This window comes from Pezoporus occidentalis, unplaced genomic scaffold (assembly GCF_034315485.1).
Source record: "Pezoporus occidentalis ecotype Australia unplaced genomic scaffold, CSIRO_AGI_Poc_V1 ctg213, whole genome shotgun sequence".
In the NCBI taxonomy this organism is placed as follows: domain Eukaryota; kingdom Metazoa; phylum Chordata; class Aves; order Psittaciformes; family Psittacidae; genus Pezoporus; species Pezoporus occidentalis.
In genome coordinates, this window is record NW_026913997.1 from 911,240 (window position 1) to 931,137 (window position 19,898).

At 43.9% G+C, this 19,898-nt stretch overlaps 1 protein-coding gene across 5 annotated transcripts; it reads left to right on the forward strand.

Annotated features, from left to right (window-relative positions):
- The first annotated feature begins 38 nt into the window (after window positions 1-38).
- On the forward strand, window positions 39-18,314 carry LOC134164189 (MOB-like protein phocein). 5 transcript variants are annotated; one of them, XM_062619693.1, is made up of 9 exons: window positions 39-119; window positions 2,103-2,267; window positions 11,760-11,822; window positions 12,331-12,431; window positions 14,047-14,089; window positions 14,347-14,433; window positions 16,005-16,084; window positions 16,883-16,994; window positions 17,915-18,314. In XM_062619693.1, exons 1-9 carry the CDS (start codon window positions 54-56, stop codon window positions 18,044-18,046), a joined length of 849 nt encoding a protein of 282 aa, XP_062475677.1. In that variant the 5' UTR covers window positions 39-53; the 3' UTR covers window positions 18,047-18,314. The 5 variants fall into 5 exon arrangements, with proteins under 5 accessions (XP_062475677.1, XP_062475674.1, XP_062475676.1 ...); XM_062619689.1 differs by lacking the exons at window positions 39-119; window positions 2,103-2,267 and adding an exon at window positions 9,575-9,744; XM_062619690.1 differs by lacking the exons at window positions 11,760-11,822; window positions 12,331-12,431; window positions 14,047-14,089; ... (2 more) ...; window positions 16,883-16,994; window positions 17,915-18,314 and adding exons at window positions 3,545-3,634; window positions 4,204-4,560.
- The last annotated feature ends 1,584 nt before the right edge of the window (window positions 18,315-19,898 follow it).

Consider the following 19,898-nt stretch of genomic DNA (forward strand, 5'->3'; position numbering starts at 1 on the left):
CCTGCAGAGCCGCAGCGCCAGCGCCGCTAGGCGCATGCGCGGAGAGCTCACGCATGAACTACCCATGTTCTGGGGCCCACCACTTCCAGAACCTTCTGGAACGGTCATGCTCGCTGAAGGTCAAAGTTGAACCGCGCTCACTTCCGGGCTACCGCCCGGCCCCTGACCCCGGCGGGCGCTGCACTGCGCCCGTCACGGCACCACCGCGGTACCGGCTGCCTGCGGGAGCAGGGCGCGGCCCCGGCGGCCCAAAGTTAACGGCGGAACCAGAGCAGGCCGCAGCCGGGCCGTGGGGGGGGGGCTCCGCCCTGGGGCGGGGCACCGGACGCGCATGCGCAGGCCGTGACCTTCCTCACGTGTGCCTGCGGCGGTGCGGTCACTTAGCGTGGACTGTGGAGGAGCTGCCATGGTAAGTGCTCACTACTGTCCCTAGGCCCGCTCCCTGGCTCGGTTCCGCTATAAGGGGTGGCGGGACCCGCCGGCAGCACCGCTTTGTGGCTGTGGGCAAGTCGCTGCCCGGGGTCCTTGAGTGGGCCGCGGCCCCGCCGCCAGGCCCGGGAGTTTCTTCAGGCTGACGGGGGTCGGTGGCGGCCTAGTCGCGCCGAGCTGAGCCGCGGGAGTGAGGGAGGGAGGGAGGGAAGGAGACGGCGGCTCGGCGGCCGTGCGTTAGCAGGGGCTGCGCCCCGCGGGGTCTGAGGCGCCGCAAGGTCGTGCAGCCCGCGGGGGGTGAGCGGTTACTCCGCAAGCGCGAGGCTGCGGGCGGGGGCCGCATCTGGCGGGAAGGGAGCGGGGCGCAGAGCCTGGGGACAGAAAGGAACCCGTCAGTGCTGCGGGCTTGGGCGCTCAATGTGGTTTTCGTAATCTTTTATAGAGACCTTGCAGGGGAATGGGGTGAGGGCAGAGTTGCGGTCGCTATTGCAGTAATACTTAATTCTGTAGTCTTGCTAGCGTGAGAAAATAGCATTTCTTAGTGTAGAATGCTTACGGTCATGAGCCTGGCTGCTCGTTTCTGTTAAATACAAAACACCTAAAAAGAACACCCAGAATCAGAGATGCCATTGGCACAGGATGAAAGCAGTCATTCTGTGTAATGTTATTGCTGTGGTATAACCTTATTTGGCAGAACACTCCTCTCTCATGTAGCATCTTCATGCTCTGCCTGTCAGTTTGTCTTGTCCCAATTTTAAAGCATGTCTGTGTGCGCTGATGAGCCATCAGTAAAGGGCACGTGGATGCCATGCCCTTGTTTCTGTGCGTGTTCGCTCTGGGTACCTGTCCAATGGAGCCCTGTCTCCGTGTGACTTGGCAACCTGCCTAAATCAAAGCAGGTTCCTTCTTCCTAACCCCTGCTTGTTGGGATTCAGTGCTTGCATTTAGCTGGTGCATGGGAGTTAGGCTGTTCTTCCTGAAATACAGACAAGTGGCAGTAAGTAGTTACAAAAAAAACCTCAAAATCAACCCAAAAACCTCAAACACCAAAACCAGCAACTCAACAAGCACCACCAACCCCCCCCCCCATCTCTGCTTCAGCGGAGGCAGACACTGAAGCAATGAAGACAGAAATATGCCTACATTCCTCTTTTTAGGGGCCAAAGCTAAAGGTCCTTGTAAAACTGCAGTCTGTTTGTAGCAGTCAGTACAAGTGACGCCACTCTCACTGCAAACTTGGGGCTGTGTGAAATGCTGAGGCTTGAAAGTACCCAGAGAAGACTGACATGAGGTACCTGGCTAGACTTTAAAAACACAACTGTCCCAAAGGGTCCTAAATCTGGTTGTCAATTGAGTAAATACAGCTTGTATAATTGATAATTATGTTCACCAACCTGTAGTGACTGAGGTCTTGGGATTAAAACCCATGGAGCTTTTCAGGCAGAGGAGGAGGCAGCTGCTCCATGTGGTGCTGGTTCATTTCCCAGCTGCAGTACATCTTCCTGGGAACTGTCAGGATTGCCCAGCATCTGCTTGTGTCTGCAGCAATTTCTGATGCAATCAAAGGTGGCCTTTGCATGCTACTATTAATAAAGTTTTCTTAAACTGAAAAAGAGACATCAGTTTGTTCTGTTGTAATGTTCCTCTTGTTTCACTGTAAATTACTCCCACAGGCAGGAAAAGCCTTTAGGAAATTCCTTCCCCTCTTTGATCGTGTTCTGGTTGAACGATGTGCGGCTGAGACAGTAACCAAAGGAGGCATCATGATTCCAGAAAAAGCTCAAGGGAAGGTGCTACAAGCAACAGTAGTAGCAGTTGGATCGGGAGCCAGAGGAAAGGTAAATATCCTGAGGCATTACATTTGGGTTGGAGTAGTAATGGTGTGGTGGTAGCTGGAATATCATCATAAGGAAGGAATGGCTGCAGTGTAAGTGTAGCGATGGCTCACTGAAATGGATGACTGATGACTGAAGTTGGAAGTACAGATTCAGGGAGGAGGTAGAAACCTCAAATTCTCCTGACTGGCTCTGGCCTTGAATTTCAGCATTCCTTTGATTGTTTGTAAAATGGAAAATACCTGCTTTTTAAACTGCACCACTTCTCAGCCAAAACCTTGAAGCACCAGCAGCCTTCTGTGTTAAAACAATTACATGCCTGAATTCCTGTGAGTTGCGAGCAGGGTGGAATTCCACAGTGCAGCATTCACTGTCTGGTGCTGTGTCTGTAAGGATCAGGTTTACTGGACAAAATAAAATCAGAAATCAAAATAAATGTGTCAGATACTATTTTTTGCTAATTTTGCATGTTGAATATGCATCTGTGATCATAAAAAGACACTGTTTTCACTTCACAAAGCCACCAGTGGCTGTGGGCCTCAGCATCAGAAGGTGTTTCCCCAGCAAAGCAGTGTTCAGTTAGAAGTGATAGTGTAAAACAGGTTAAATTTCAACTTGGCTATGTTGACTCAGCCTTTGTCTTTACTCTGGGTTCTTCCATACATGTCATGCTGGTTTGTGTCATATCTGATTCTAAACCTTTGTATTATGAAATAGTGCTAATATTTAACTAATATGCTAATGATTCCTTTATACTGCACAAATACAGTTAGATTTAATCAGGTGTTTCTAAACGATTCATTAGCAACAGTGACAAGTTGATCGCGGTAAGAGATGGGAAGGTTTGTCTGACTGGCATTTGGGAAAAATTAGCCTTGGCTACAGAGTATGGACATGGACTCTCCGTTTATTTGAGAAGTGGGTTTCTTGGTCTGTCACTTAATTTCTGAGGTTTCTTGGGTGGTTTTCTTTAAGTGAAATCCTACTTTGTTTGTCAAGGAAAGACCTCACAGTTGTATTTGTACTCAAAAATAAATGAAAACCAGTTATATACCCAAAATCACTGTGGTTCTGCTGCCTAAATATTGCAGGACTCCCATGCTTGATAACTGACTGGTGGCTTGGTTTCCTAGTACACCTGGGTATGCTAGTTTCATTGCACAATGAAAATAGAGTTGTGATCTCCTGAGTGCTTTATATGTGGATGGTTCGCTGTTTGGAGGAATTCTGTTACATCTGTCTGTATAGCGTAAAACTAAGGCTTTCTTTTTTTCTTTCAGAATGGTGAGATTCAGCCAGTGAGTGTAAAAGTTGGTGAAAAGGTTTTGCTACCGGAATATGGTGGTACTAAGATTGTACTAGAAGATAAGGTGAGTATCCCAGCTTCGTGAATGCAGTGTAAGCTGGTTTCCAAAATGTCGCACTGCTGGTGATAAATCCTGTAGTTACTTCATAGTGTCAGCAGCATCCAAGAAATGCAGTGGTTGGTATTTGAATGGGAGCAGCTTGATTCAGCCAGCCTCTGGTACTTGTAGTACTGACTATTTCCACCCTAGCTTAAAAGGAAGTAACCAAGGAAACTTCTGGCCTGACCTTTGCTGAGTAGATGAAGTGGCTCCTCATGCCAAGCATGTATTAGAAGGAGCCCAGAAAGGCTTTGAAATTGCTGAGGGTATCCTAGCTTTTGCCAGAGAAAGTTTATGTAACTGTCTTCTAACAGTTCTTGTACTTCCTACTACTAAAACCAGTAACATGGTAGCTTTCCCAAAGGAGAAGAGACAGAAGGAGCAGAAACACCTGTTCAAGAAGTCAATGTGTGGAGCTAATCTTGGTTAGCTCACTTTTGATTTTGCACTTCATGACTGTGGTAGCCCTGACTTCAGAACAAGACAAGCAAACCAATCCATACAACAGGCACTAATGTTCCTTTTCCTTGCAGGACTACTACCTGTTCAGAGATGGTGATATTCTTGGGAAATACGTGGACTAAACCTGCTGCAGCATCAGTCATCCATTCCACTAAAATGCTGAAATTTTTCTTTCATCATGTAAATAATGTCCTTTATTTTATAGTAAACAGGCATTGAGTCTCTGAAATAGCTTGTGATCTCACTGTAATGATGGAACGCAAATAAAAACGTGTACAGTCAGAAATCAGTTGCTCTTGCTTGAGTTCCACTGGACAGTGAAGGTCAGATGACCACCAACCAGCCTTAATTATTCCAAACAACATCATTTTATATCCTTATCTCTGTACTGAGAGTGTAAAGGTCTTTACAATAAACTTCTAAAACTATTCTGCTTCTGTCTCAGTTTCTGCTGTTGCTCAGTGAAACTGAGTCTCAGTTGTTCAATGCACTCATCTCTCTGAAACACTTCAATTGGAGTGATGCATTGTTTTCCCTAAACTTGCATGGAATTGGGAGATGAGTTTAAAATGGTTAACATACAGATGCAGTGGTGAAGGGACCTCCAGCTGCCCTCCCTTGTACATTGAGCTTTAGCTTAAGATAACATGTTTAACTCCTGTTTCAGATACAGCTGAGAGGCTGTATACCCACAAAGAGCCCTGCCATGAACAGGTTGTCTCACAGCCATCTGAAAGCAGCTTGGTACTATTCATACCCATGGGTTTTTTTACATCGTTCTCACTGAATTTTGCCACTAGAAAGCCAGTAACTTCTGTCAAGCACTGGGCTGCTGATGCTGGTTTTTCAAAGCGTGCTTCTTCACTAATTGCTATCTCAGGCCAGGTCTCCAACTTTCCCAAAACTTCAGCTGACAAACTGATTTCCTTTATCCTTAATGCAACAACATTTCTAAATATCAAGACATTTATTTAAGTAATGTTGAAGCAATCACATTTGCTTACTTGCAACCCCCTTATCTTGCCTTGGAAAAGGATTCAAGGTTGCTTGTGTAGGAATACACAAATCTAGACTTTATACCCTGTGTTCCTAGTGATGCTTTCAGAGTTGGTATGTATACATTGATCTAGTGCATTCTAAGAATGTACTCTGCATTGAGATCTTGATCCCATCTTAGGTGAAATAAATGAGCATATGACTTACTGCTCCTGAAACTTCAATAGCAGGAGTTAAGTGGTAATTCTTTCTCCTTTCCATTGAAGGTGCTACAAAATTAACATTGCTAGATACAGTAAAAGCCCTACTTGGGAGGTAGCCGGAAAGGACTGTAATGAAATACATTTTTCAGAGCTTGAGTAGCTGCAGTGGGGGGCTGCAGCTTTGACATTCTGAAACAAGGTATTTTCTGCCAGGGCAGTTTTGGGCTCTTCCCCACAGCAGTAATAAACAGCACGGAGGTGAGCTAGAGCCACTTTTGTACTTAGATAATCCAGTTAATCACCCACCCACTCCCTTAGGAGCTACTGTGTTTGACAGTCTTGGCTATCATGTCTTTTGCTTCCCAAAACTGGGGTGTGCTGCTGGTTACCACCTACCTACTGCAGAGCTGTAGGCAAAGGTCACACAGTTCAGGTTGTTAAAAACCACTGAACGATCACAGGTTGGACAGAGCCTTGGGTGACATGGTCTAGTGTGAGGTGTCCCTGCCAATGGCAGGGGGGTTGGAACTGGATGAACTTAAGGTCCTTTCCAAATCAAATAATTTGATGTAACTACCAGGGAAGTTGTTATATTAAAATACATGTTTTAGCATAAAAGGCCTACCTCTTCAAACCTGCCCTGCTGCACCTTTACTTTAGCTGCAGCAATGCACAGCTGAACCTTACCACACTACCAGCATCCTGAAAGACAATTGATTGTGTAATGAAATGCAAACTGATTGGGAAGCATTATCTTGCATGATAAGGGAGGTATGCGGCTGTAGTCACATACCAAAGAGGGGGAAGATGTTTAACATACTTACAAATGGAAACTAGACCCCATCCCAATGAGAATCAACTCCCAACAGAGAAACATTTAGTCCTTTCAGCATTTCTTTCAATGGTGTCTTCCAGAAATACGAATTACATGGGATCCCCACTCAGCAAATGGTCTCATGACATTTGCAGTTCTTGAAGAGGAGGCACTACAAGCTGTCAGGGTGCCACCTGAGGCAGCACTTCCTCCCTTACCTCCACTTGCTGTTCCTCAGCCGAGGTAGCACCCCCCTGTACCAGCCCTCTCCCCAGCAGGATCACAGCAAACTCCAAATCCATGCAGCAGGGCTGCCAAGTGCCCACCACACAAGCTTGTCTCCCCCCAGGTCTACCCTAGCCATGCTTGCAGCAGCTTGGTATGTTTATTCAATAAACTGTTTTGTGTGGCTATATCCACTACTGTTCACATAATTGATTAAGCACAAAAGTCACATTTTCCTGAAAGCTTTCATGGGAATAAGTAATTTATGGATGTAGATAAAAAGCAAACCCAGAGTATTCCTCGGCCTAACCCAATGAAGGACATACATGAACATTTGCTGGAATGGTAAACAGAACATTTCATTCTTGCACCACAAGGCTATCACTGCAAGGACAAGGTAACTGTTACACAGCCAAGGTGGTCCATCTGCTTCTACTGTGCCCTAGTCCATGAGGGAATGCCAAACTCTAGACCCCTCTGGTTCTGTATATCAATCATAAATGCTCTTTGCTGTGTCATTCCTGGAGGAATTTAGACTTCTTTATTCCCTGTTTTCTACTCCAAAGCTTCAATTTTGGTTAAAATGTTACATATTGCCCTACCTCCTTCTCGGGGTGGATACAGCCCTTCCCAGCCTCTCCTCAGGCTGTCTGAATCACAAGGAAACAAGATGAACTCCATCTACCTCCATTCATTTTCTTTCTTAACATTTCAGAACCACCATTAGCAGCAGCTATACTGTTTCCATAAAACCTTTATCATCCTCATTGTTATCTTGCTATACTAAGAAAAGGTTGAAACCTTTACACACCAGTAGAGGAGAAGGGAAGGTCAGATCCCTAACAGCACAGGAATAGGCAGTAAGATTTTGGCTAAATATTCCATTTTTCACCCTCAAAGGTCTTGAGGCAATGAGGACCAGGTGAAAACCAAACAAAGTTGATCACGTTTTGTTTAAAGCCAACTTGACATCCAATAAAACAGAAACAATGAGAAGCTTCCAGAAATACCGGGTTAAATATCAAGGGACAACTCAACAGATCAACAGACTTTAACATCTTCATTAACAAGCACTGCACATTTCTTTCCCTTTTCTGCAAAGCAGCTGCAGATTGAGCTAACAGATATTTATCTCTGGGGGGTATTTCTTCACAGCCAGATTTATTTCTATTTTAGAAGCAAGATGTCCATGAAATTAAAGTCAGGGACAAATGGAAATGTCAAATTCTCAACTCCTCTGTTGTTTAGATTACAGTTAAACCTTGAGTTTGGTGACAGAAAAAGTAAAGCCAAAACAACAAAAAAGCAAATCCAAACAAGCTGCTGAATTTTAAAGGACTTAAATCTTAAAGACTGCTGGAATTGCTTTTATTTTAGAGCTGGCTAATAGCAATCTCATAAATTCTCATGAATCATAGAATGGTTTTGGTTGGAAAAGGGCCTTCAGATCCTCTAGTGCCAACCCCCTGCCATGGGCAGAGAAGTAATAGGCCATTTGTACCCTCTGTTTTCTTTGCCCCAATTTCTCCCGAGGTTATTCACCTTTCCATGGTTTCTTACACAAACTGCTGAGTAGAGTTTCACCACAGGTCAAACAGCTAACATCCTGGGGCAGGAATGCTGACCAGCAGTAAAAATGTAACTAGTGCAAACCCAACTGGGTGCCTGCAGCTGAACTGCCCCCTTTGTGTTACAGTATAACGTGAATGGAGCCCCTTAGCTGGGTGCAGGCACCCATGCAGGAAGTGACCCCGTTACCTATTTCTGGTCTCTCGCACATTGCCCAGCTTTCAGCTCTAACCTGACCTCCTGAATAAGGAGACATCCTGCTCACGGCACTGCCTCAGTGAAATACATATTCAAGATGCACTTTCTTTCTGATGAGAAAACCTAATTAGGGATTTTCCAATGTTTCCAATACAGATACGTTGTGCACACTCTAGCTCTCATTGGGTAGAAGGGAGAGGTTTTAATGTGGGCAAGCAAATGGACCCAGTGGGGGGAAACACCCAGAGTGCATCCTGTAATGCAGTGGAAGTAGGATCAGCATCAGGTACCAGCACTCTCCACTGCTCAGGAATCAACATTGAACTGCAGCTATTTACTTGCTGATTGTATCTCACATCTCTACCTTGGTGCTGCATCATTCTTGCTCATAGAATTAGTTCACCCTTCCTTACTTATTCTGTACTCCTACATTGTATTACATTTGTCCTTATTCCTACTGCTTATCCCTTGGGAACAGAACAGCTTCCAAAACATTTTCTTCTCACTTATCCTACAGAACTAACAAGTGACTCGAGCCTTCCAAAGTCTCTGCTTGCTTCTAACAGTGCCCAATTTATCAGACATCTCTCAGCTAACAGTGCCTTTTTATGTTTTCTTCCCAAATACAGTCAACACCTGACATAGGAAACCTTGAAACTTAAGCTGTTTTCCATTACCACAGCAGCCTGTGACCTCTGCACACCAGTCACAAGGCTGTCAATCCCGCCTTTGAAGACCTTGGAAGATTTCAGGCCTGCTTTGTTTGAAGTATTTTGTCCCAAATCACTGTTGTTGGGCGAGTTTTTCAAATTCGTTATTCTTAGCATTAGCAAATACGTATCTTTAATCTAGGGCTTAAGATATTTTGTAAAAATCCCAGCCTTATGGTTTACACTGTACGAAATGCCACAGCCTCAGTTGCGTCGTGCAGATGGAGGACTGACCTTGTGGGAGCGCACAGAGTCAGATGCCGACAGTGCGGTACTGATGAAACGGGCTGAAACCTGAAGAACGCATTTCCTCACCAACCACTCAGCTCGTTCACCTCAGGGACTTCATCTCACCAACCCAACAGCTCCGCTCGCTGCCCTGCAGCCCAGCGTGGAGCCGGCCTCACGCTCACCCGGGCGAGGCACCGCAGGACACAAAGCGACAGGAACCACCGTTAAAGCTGTCCCCATCTCCCGGGGCAGGGGAAAGGGGGAAAAGGAGGGGAGGTTGTTCCTCACCAGTACAGCGCTCACAGATCTGCTTTCCAAGGAGCCGTCCCGGGCAACCGGCGAGCTTCCCGCACGGCTGTCCGGCGCCGCCCCGCGGCAGGAGCGGGAACAACACCCGAACGGACCGCTCCGAAGGCCGAGGGAGGGAAGTGCCCGGGTCCCGCTCGCCCGCCCGCCCCTGCCCAGGGCCGGCTCCTCTCGCGAGAGGCCCCGCCCCGCGGCAGTTCCCGCTCCCCGCGTTGCCCGCCTGTGGCTGTTCCGCTTCCTCCCCCTGTTCCGCCGCCCCGCCCGGCGCTGCCGCATCCGGGTCCTGGCGCCGCTGTCACTATGGTCATGGCGGAGGGGACGGCAGTGCTGAGGAGGAACAGGCCGGGCACCAAGGCCCAGGTGAGATGTTGCCGCCGCCGCCAGGCCGGTGCGCGGGGACGGGCAGCTCCGCCGCAGAGGCGCCGGGCCCGGCTGGCGGTCGGGGTGTCGCCGCGGGTCTCGCCGGGCCTACCGCGGCCCAGCGCTGGCCGGTGGGGCGGGCTGGGGCGGCGGGCGCCGCTCCGCGGGATCGCTTTGTTCCGCGCAGCCGGGCCGCGGCCTGGGCGAGCTCCGGCGGCAGGGGAGCGGGCCGGGGGTCGTGGCGCTGCTTTCTCTGCCGGGCGCGGGGGGAGCGGTCGCTGCGGCACCACCGCCTCCCCTGCCCCCAGCCCGCAGGTTTCGGTCGCCGTGCTTCCCTCGGGTTTCCAGGCTCCGGCTCGGCAGGCAGAGCCGTGCGGCGTTCCGGAGCGCGGTGGCTGGCGTTGGGCGCGGGACGCCGGTAGCCGCGGTAGCGTGAGAGCTCTTGTGGAATGACCGGGTGTTGGCTGAGGCGAAGCGCTGCTCCTGGGGCCCGGGGCTTCCTGCAGGCAGGGTGTTGTTCTGACAGCCACCGTGTGTGACTGCTGTTGCTGTTCAAATGCTGGGTCCGGATCGAGCTGAGCGAGGCCCCTGTGTGATCTGGGAGTGTGGGCTGGGAGTTCTGCACCGTCACACAGGCGATAGATACCTGGCCTGCGCATCAGGAGAGACAAGTCATCCTTCCCTTGCGTAACCTGCGCTCCCGGCCGGCGAGAGAGCGCTTCTGTTCGTAGAAATTAAGGTATTTCTGTGCTTTCAAGGCCGTCGTGAAAAGGTGCATCTCAAACACATCATAACCTGCGGGTTTTAGATAGTGTCAGAGGTGTAATCCTCTGTGAGGCCTTTATGCTCACACTCTGGTGAGGAGAGCTCATGGTCAGAAACAGCAGCGTATGACACAATGCTTTTGAAAAAATGCATCTCTTCTATGCTTTGTCGTATGGTACGGAGGTAAAATAAATACACAGCCTTGTACATGGGTTCACTCTGTACATGTTTAATCTGTGAAGGAAACAGAACATTGTGTGCCTTTGATAAATCTGGGGTATTCTGAAAAATAAGCTGGTAAACTGGACATAGACCTAGGTCTGGTCTGTATTCTGTTAAGAGTTCATGTAGGTTGAAGAATTTTGTGTATAGTGATGCAATCATATAGGTAAAAAAGCTATATGGCTGTATTTAAATTGTTAATTTTGGATGGCACTGTGGTATGGCTATTCTGTATGCAAATACAGTTAGTGGTATTTCAGCAGAATGTGTTCACTCTAGATATGTTCTCTGGACATGAGACTATTGTCTCAAGAACAGATTGCTAAGCTTCACAGCTCGAGCATTTCCATCCAGTCACTGTGGCTGCTAGGATGGCTGTGGCCGAGTAACAAATACACCATCTGGGATGATGGTAGCTGCAGGTAGATGTGAATTGCTGCAGAACACTGATGGATCTGAGGTGAAACTTCAGGAGGGTTTTATAATTAACAGTATTAAACACTGTGGGTTAGCACAGCTGATAGCCATCCAGTTATGCAGCTACTGACTGTAGCAAGAGGGGTAGTACCAAGTTAGACCAATGCTGCGTTACATTACCTGAGTTCAGAGGTGTTTTTAGTGGTGTGTTACTACTAGAACATACTGGGATTTTTAGTTTCATAACCATTGTACAATGCTGCTCTCTGCAGACCTCTTTTCTTCCCCAGTCTTACATGGTCTAACATGTGAAACGGGCACTGCATGCATTAAAGAATACAGGCCATAAAGGTGCTACAGGAAGATGCAGGGGACAGATGATGAAGACAATATGCCAAGACTTTAACTTCAAGATGTTCCAGTATTGTAACATTAGGAACATAAGTCCCTGTTCTCGCCAAGACTCTGTGCTGCTTCTGTTCAGATGTAGCTTCCTGGAATTGTATGAACTACATCTATTTTCCTGCATGTCCAAGCTTACTGTAGGCTGTGTGCTTTCCTTCTTCTGCCTCCATGTTTGTTAAATTAGGTTAAACTTTTCCTTTTAACAGGATTTCTACAATTGGCCTGATGAATCCTTTGAAGAAATGGATAGCACATTAGCTGTTCAGCAGGTATTCTTCCTTTTGTGGAATGTTGTTATTAAGTTCAGTTTCCCAAGTTTCGTATCTTGGTGAAAACCCATAGAACAGGGTATGCGCTGTGTCTGCTCAGAATTGTGTTGAACGGAAGTGAATTTCATAAGCACCCTACATAGATTTTAAAAGAAGTAGTTATCAATTGTGTATGCATAAATAACTCTTAATTCCCATGTCTGGTTTAAACAAAGCAGGTTAAAGAAAATAGTGGGGGTTCCTTTGTTTTGGGATGGATGTCGCAAAAAGCTGTATAATTCACCCATTCTTTTACCTTTTCTAATTGAGCAAAGGCATTTTGCAGATCTGGCTTTTTTTTTTTTTATACCAGTTTTTTTACCCTGCCTGTCTACTCCTTAATTTTTAACCTGTCAGTCACTCCTTAAGTAAAGAGAAAAAGTAAGACCCTGAAAGATGTAATGCCCTAAATATACTGTATTACTATAATTACCACAAGATCGCCACTTTTTCTCCTCCCCTTTCCTAGTATATTCAGCAAAACATAAGGGCAGACTGCTCCAACATTGATAAGATCCTTGAACCTCCTGAAGGCCAGGATGAAGGTGTATGGAAGTATGAACATTTAAGGTGAGAATCTATCTTTTGTCAACATAAGTGTCCTGATTCTAAGTTTTGTTCATAGATACTGAGTCTTTTTGAATATGACAAATCAAAAGAAACTTAAATGAACCTTGATATTCCTACTATTAAACATTATTATACTTTGGTATTGATTATTTTCTGAATTCCTTGTTATTAAGGTTTATGATGTGCTGTGATCTAGTTTTTTTTTTTAAGGTTTTGAAGAAAATGTTTGTACCTCACTTCAGAAGTTGTATTAGCGTGTTTTGAATGTGAAAATACAGTCATGAATTTCCATGGCACTTTCTCATAGTATCATCAGTTTTTCATCTTCAGTAACTGGGAATGTGATTTCCAGATGCTCCCAGTGCTTCTGAAACTTGCGTTAGGTGGGAAAGCGGGAGTACCTGTGTCTCACGGTTCTTTACCTAGTTGTAAGGAAACCCAAAACTTTTTGTCTTTCTTCAGTTTGTTTTATGCAGTGTAACAAAGACGTTCAGCCTTGATAGTTTGTGCCTGAAAGTCTTTTTCAGTTGTAGTGTAGGTTTACACCTTATTAGTACGTGTGTAGTAATCCTTTTTTCCTGGCATTACTTTAGTATCCTTGTGTCCTGATTCTTTTTTGATAAATACAAATTGCCAAATACACTTTCAGGAATAGGAATAGTTCTAAGCTACCCCTATATTTAAATATCTTGTCTTTTTGCCTCCTGTTTTGTTTTTCTCTCCTCTGCTCTGGAATAGTTGCAGTAGATGCAGAGAATCCTCAAAAGTGTAAAAGGTGTATATGTATGATTTCCTCCGTCCTTCACATACACCACTTAAAATCACTGTAGATTCACAGGAGTGACTGGTCCCTAAATATTTGTTGCTTTTGGAAAATTCATGCAGATTTTCCTGCAGGATGGAGGGGTGGATTCTCTAAAGTTGAAGAATGCACTTTCAGGTACATTCTAGTGAAGGCAGGGTTTCTCAAAGCCCACTCTATTAATGACCTGTGGTGGGGCTTTAGCCACTTGATTGACCTGGAGGAAGAATATCCTACAAAGATGAAATGCTCCAGCTGTCTGAATTTAAAACATTCTTAAGAAACTGATTTTAGAATCATAGAATAATTAGGGTTGGAAAGGACCTTAAGATCATCTAGTTCCAACCCCCTTGCCGTGGGCAGGGACACCTTACGCTAAAAATTACGCTAACATTTTCTTGAAGTGTTCCTCATTTTAGCCTGAGGTAGTGCTTTCTTCCCTAACAAAGTTGGGATCTGAAACACTTCCACTAAATTATTTGTTAAGCTCAGCCTCTACTCTCAGGTAAGAATTAAACTGTAATAGTTTTGCTGAGTACAAATTGCTGGCATGAATTCTGTTTCTCTCAACCTCTAGTCCTTTTATAGCGTGTCAATTCCTAGCCTATTGCCTGGTCAGGTGTGACAGCTGATATTATTTGATAGTATCCATTAAGTATATTTTTCATGTGCTGTTGTATTTCTTCCACTTCACAAGAATCCCAAACTGTTAAGGTATCTGTGACAATCAGAATGTATCACCTTGGTTTTTATTAGATGTTTCAAGTAGAAAACCAAATTGATTTTGATGCTGCTACGTTCATTATTTTTTAGGCAATTCTGCCTTGAGCTCAATGGACTAGCTGTCAAGCTGCAGGTAATTCTTTTCTTGATGTTTCTATGTTGTATGAGGGAGGAGACTGTGTTTTTGTATTGTAAGATGTGGAGTTTGCAGAGCTTTCATCTAAATTTATACACACTGACTTAAGCAGTGGTTTGAGGTAAGAGTCTTTTAGGGCTTTAAAGGGGCAAAACTCCCTTTTTGGTGGGGGACAGGACAAGAAAGTGATTTGAAAAGATCAGCCCGTTTTTTGCTGTTGGGTGGTTTTCATGACTGAAAAATTGTTTTAACAGAGTGAATGTCACCCAGACACATGTACTCAGATGACAGCAACTGAACAATGGATTTTTCTTTGTGCAGCTCATAAAACTCCCAAAGAGGTATGGATGTATTCTGGAAAACTGACCCTATTGATGTAGGATTGTCTGTTACAGTTCTTTTGTTCATGTGGAGACAATTATAGTAGCTCCTTAGTCAAACTGACAGTTTATGTGGGCTAAGAATATCACTTAAGGTTTTCTTCTTTCCCATTCTGTAGTGGTTATGAAAGAACGGGATGAGGTAGGAAAAAACTGTTTTTAACACAGTATTAGAGACTTTGCATATTCCCCTCTTTTGTCCTTTAACTGGTGTTGAGATAGCCTGGAACTGAGTGGGAAAAGGTCTTTGTTCAACAGAAAGAAGAGTACATGCTGAGAATAGGGTGTCCTCTTCAGACTTTGGCCTCAATCCATAGCACTAGGCACGTGAGCCTGACACTCTGAGAGTGGCTGCATGTGCACATTGTTGGGGGAGTTACTCCTAGAAGGTAGTGGAGTCGTAAAAATCGTGTATGTCAGTTGGGGTATCAGCGTGGCAGTAGCTTGTCCAGTTACTTTAATTTTGTTCTGATCTCCTGTTGAAGCACTTGATACAGCTTTATTTTTCCTTGTCCTTCAGAAGGTCTGTCTCTGTCGCTGTTGGTTATGGTGGCAGGGCAGTCTGACATATTTATCTTTGTATTTCCCCTTCCAGAATAAGGTATTGGTTTTTTTTAACCTTAGCCTTTTGCTTTGTTTTTGTTTTGTAGTTTCCTGAGATGACTTATTTAGCTCTGAAGGCCAACTTCTTTTCCACTCCTTCCTCTAACGCTCTTTGCTACCGAGTGTATTGGCATGCACTCAGTCTGTTTTATTCAGCTAGACTGGAGAATTTCAGGCAGCTTTTTCTCTCTCAACATGCACCAGTCACCTGCTGTTTTCCATATCAATAATAGCTATCAACTAATGGTCAGATAGTGGGTGATGCAACCTGCTGACAAAAATCTGCAACTGAGAAGTCCTTCCTGAAACTGGGGAATGGCAAAATGTACAGACATTCATTCCTGTGCTCTCAGCCTGGCTCAGATTGTTACTTTCTTCCTTCTCTACATGTACTTTATTGCAGAGCCAGGACTTGAACTCTTGCTATGCTTTTTGGTTATCTGTTAATTTTGGTTTTCTTTGCCGAGGCAAAAAGCATTGATATACTTAGGTTCAGGTTTGGTTGGTTGGTTGGCTTTGTTTTGGGTGGTTTTGGTTAAGTTTTTTTTATAAGGTGTTAATATAGCCTGTAAAAGACTGACTCTGTGTGGGAAACAAATGGACTGGCGAGGTAATGATCATCTTTCCTTTCAGGGGGTGTATGTATTATTATACAGCTTTACTTCATGAGATGCATGAAATTCACTGCTCATGCACAGTCACATTTCCATAGTAACTTTTTTCTTGATTGATTCACACGGGTTGTGAAAGAGAGAAAAGAAATGGCTCGCCTAAGGAAGAAGTGGAGTTAGACCTTCAGAGAAGCTATGTGAAACTTCTGGGAATAAAAGCATCAGGAAACATAATTAAAATGCTTCTCTTTCAACAAGCTATATTACAGCATCATGCACACACTCATACATGTGTTCACTTACTGTCTCTTTTTGTAGTGTCCTGCTATAGACTACACCAGACACACACTTGATGGAGCTGCATGTCTCCTGAATAGCAATAAATATTTCCCCAGCAGGTAAAAATGCTTTCTCTTGGGAGGAGGGAGAGAGGGAGGGAATAGGTGGTACCTAGCCACTTAGGAAGTATATTGAAAGGCATTTTTCATGGACTGCTACTGAAAGCATGTCAGGTCCTGCATGTGTCACTTGGTGGTAGGCCTGTTGTCACATTTAAGCCAAGGAGGAATTCCTTGCCGTTTACTGGAGCTGATGGGTCCTTCTTAGGTGGGAACTGCTTCACTAATACCAGTGTTAGGGGGCTTCCAGTGGTGTAGTGCCAACCTAAAGAACAGGATGGCTTTTAGAGACACAATGACTCAGAGGATGCTACGGCACCGAAAGCCTCCAGAAGCCAACACCAATCCACTGTGGGACATCAGTGACCACAGAATACAGAGATGGAGTGTACTTGATGGGCAGCCCACATGTTGTCTCATAGAAACCTAACTGGAGAAGTCAAAATTGTGCTTATCTAGGAATCCAGTATTGCAAAGGAGATACAATAGGAAGTCTTCTTCCCTTTGCCCATCAGTGCTAGAAACCAGTAGTACAGCCTTTAGCAGAATAACGAGTGGTGTTTAACTAGAGGCAAAACCTTGCAGAGTATGACTTTTAAATATGCAGTACATACTGACATTTCTATTTTCCTTCCAAAAAGAAGCAACTGCAGACACAGGTATCTGTAACACTTAAGTCTAAATTACAAATGAAATTTTCTAGTATAGTTTAACAATCAGAATTCGTGTCGACATGTATCTTATCTCAGTCGTCTTTTTGGTAGAGCTGTTTTGTAACCTCTGTCCTGGTGCTTACAGGGTTAGCATAAAGGAATCCTCTGTAGCCAAATTAGGATCGGTGTGCCGAAGGATTTACAGAATATTTTCACATGCTTATTTTCATCACCGGCAGATATTTGATGAATATGAAGTAAGTAGTTTTAAATTACATCCCGGAGGAAGGGCATTTACTGAAGTAATAACTGTGATGTAACTGTATTACATGCTTTCTGATAGTCCTAGCAGAAGATCTGCGTTCAAGTGAAGCATTGATTATAGTAGATGACAGTTTTACAAGAACTGAATTGCTATGTTATACCTATATATAACAATGAAAATTAATTTGTAGAATTAGTTACCCAGTTATGGTTTCATTTGGATGAAAGGTCAGAATTTGAGAGTTTTTCTAGAAACAACTCGAATTCACCTTGGTTTGAAGATTCCTGAATGTATGCCAGCGCTTGGTGTAGTTAGTACTGCTTATAGGTGTATGGTTCCTGTTTGTGTATGTATGTCACACAACAGTTAAGGAACTGTAAAACTCCAAAGAAACAGAGTAACTGGTGTCAGCTTGTGCACCTCCAGGAACTGCCAACTTGTTTTTTTATGGAAAAGTAGAAACTTCCAGATAGAAAGGATGTATTGAGTATAGCTGGAGGAAGAAGAAACCTTTGCCAATCTCACTTAAGGCTGCTGGAATAGCTATGGGAGGGCTGTGCCCTGGTCTGTTGGGGATAGCATATGTAAGAGGGGTTCCACAATACCTTAACATTCTCTTTTGGAGAGTGATCAGGACTACACTGAAATTTGAATATATTCTTGTCCAAGTGCTGCGGAATGGAGCTGTGACTTCAGCCTGAACTTCAGCAGGGTTTTTTGTTAATTGCAGTAACTATAAGCAAAGCAGTAAAGGAAAGACTTAAAAGAAGTAATATAAATCTACCATTTCAGCATTACTAAGACTTGTAAATCTAATACTCACATATAAGCAGATTTCTTTTAGTATGTTCTGCTCAATTGTTTAAAATATTCCTTCTGTATATATTGTTTTTCCCCTTTTTTCACCTCCAGAATGAAACGTTCTTGTGTCACCGGTTCACTAAGTTTGTGATGAAGTACAACCTGATGTCCAAGGATAACCTGATTGTACCCATTTTGGAAGAAGAAGTGCAAAACTCAGTGTCAGGGGAAAGTGAGGCATGATGGGAATGGCAGTACAGAGCCTGTACTGAATATAAAGCAAACATTAATTATGTACTGTATATATCATTTTAGACACTTCAATCACGTATCCTCATAGCTTTGTTTAGTATACTTTTTGTATGCTGTGTGCATTGCCTTTTAATATGGGAAATACTTTAAGTTATTCATGAGCTGTATATTCATCAATGTGGCACTCATGGTTTTTAAATAAAAGTAGTAGTATCTGTTTATAATGCCTGTTAATAAAAGAATTTACAGTTCTCTAAAACTGCTGCTAAACAATCATTGAATCACAATCCTGAAGATGTGTCTGATTGGGTGGGAATAAAGTGAGATTAAGATTTCACAGCAAGCCATTTTTAATGCAGTAGCTATATTAAGTCTTAGTTCAAAGATTATTACCTTAAATATATAATTCTGCAGGAAGCTTCTTGCAATGTAGCTTATTCCTAATTTAGCTTCTATTTTTTTAAAATGGCTTTGAAGATTTACTTTTTGGATGTGCATATTCCTGTATGTGTATATCCAAATACTAATAGGATCTATAGTACTAGTAATACCAAAAGGACAATTTCACTATGCTATTGAACATATATATTCTTGCTATACGTCTAACATACTCTGTGGACTTTTGTAAGCAGAAGAGGTTTGTGTACAGCAGGGGACAGGTTCCGTCCTGCTAAGGCAGACTTCTGCTGATCTCCAGTCCACAACTTCTCTACAGAGTAACTGTGGCAGAGAAGTCAATGGCTCATGCCTGAGTGTATTTATGGGAACTGCTTACAGATTATACCTCATCAATACTTGTGTTACACTACATAACACACTAGATCAGTCTTTGCTTGTATTCCTAGTATAAACCTTCTAAGTATCTGAAATACTGACCCTGATTCTTTGCAAGAATTTTTGTTTTTCTTCATTCACCACAATTATATTCTTTGACAGAAAGATTTGGATTCATGCTTCTGTTCCCTATCTGGTGTTTATTTCAAGTTGTGTTTGCAGATTTGCAATAACTGACAATTTCCATGAGTGCTGCTTAATTGTGTTTTGTCTAGAATGATAGAATTAAATGTTTGAGATGCATACAGCAGACATACTGCTAAGCCTACATGAATGCAGGGTCTAAAAGCACTAGCAGTGTTCTTATATGAATTTTACTTAGCTGTTTAAGAAGTTAGCTGGTTGTTTCTCTCTGAGGTTGCCAAGGGCCCTTGTTTTATTTCTATAAGCAGGTCAGAATGGGTGAACACTGCTGGTTTTGGTAATCTACACTTTGTTTTCTACATTATACTTACTTGGAAAGAAGGGAATCCACCTATTTTTAATAAGTCATTTTTCATTAATACTACTAAACATGCCTTAAATTCTGTTTTTCTTTCTATGAATCAAGCACACCTCAAGCAACTGTACCACCTGGATGTAAAGGGAATTTAAACGATGAGAAAATGGAGAGACTAAACTTAAGTACTTCAACAGCTCTTTTTGTCTCATGATTATCACTGTATTTAATTGTCAGCAGGGTAATCGCATGAGATGTTGTCTGAGTGAAAGTAGCTTTAGTTACTGTCTGTACACGTAGCTGTAACTTGCCGTGTATGGACCAGGTTACTCGATTGTGATAGCTATGGTGAAGTTGGTGCTGCAGGTAGGAGAACTGTGTTCTAGACGGAGTACGATGTATTTAGCTTGGTTAACAGTCCGCTGCAGGACCATCCAGGGTGGTTCTGCAGTGCAGACACTGCATGCTGCTGTTGGCCATGGTGACTGTGGTGGGTAAGCCCATGTCACTGGTGTTGCTAATGACATTTCCTCTACAAAATTGAAGAGAACGATGTGGTGCTCAGGACTG

What these genes read in the sequence shown, in the direction of transcription:
- LOC134164189 (XM_062619693.1), top strand. Translation starts at nt 54, where the DNA reads ATGAACTACCCATGTTCTGGGGCCCACCACTTCCAGAACCTTCTGGAA. An exon ending in GATCGGGAGCCAGAGGAAAG is followed by an intron (nt 2,268 to 11,759) that starts GTAAATATCCTG and finishes TCCTTTTAACAG; the next exon opens with GATTTCTACAATTGGCCTGA. An exon ending in AGATATTTGATGAATATGAA is followed by an intron (nt 16,995 to 17,914) that starts GTAAGTAGTTTT and finishes TTTCACCTCCAG; the next exon opens with AATGAAACGTTCTTGTGTCA.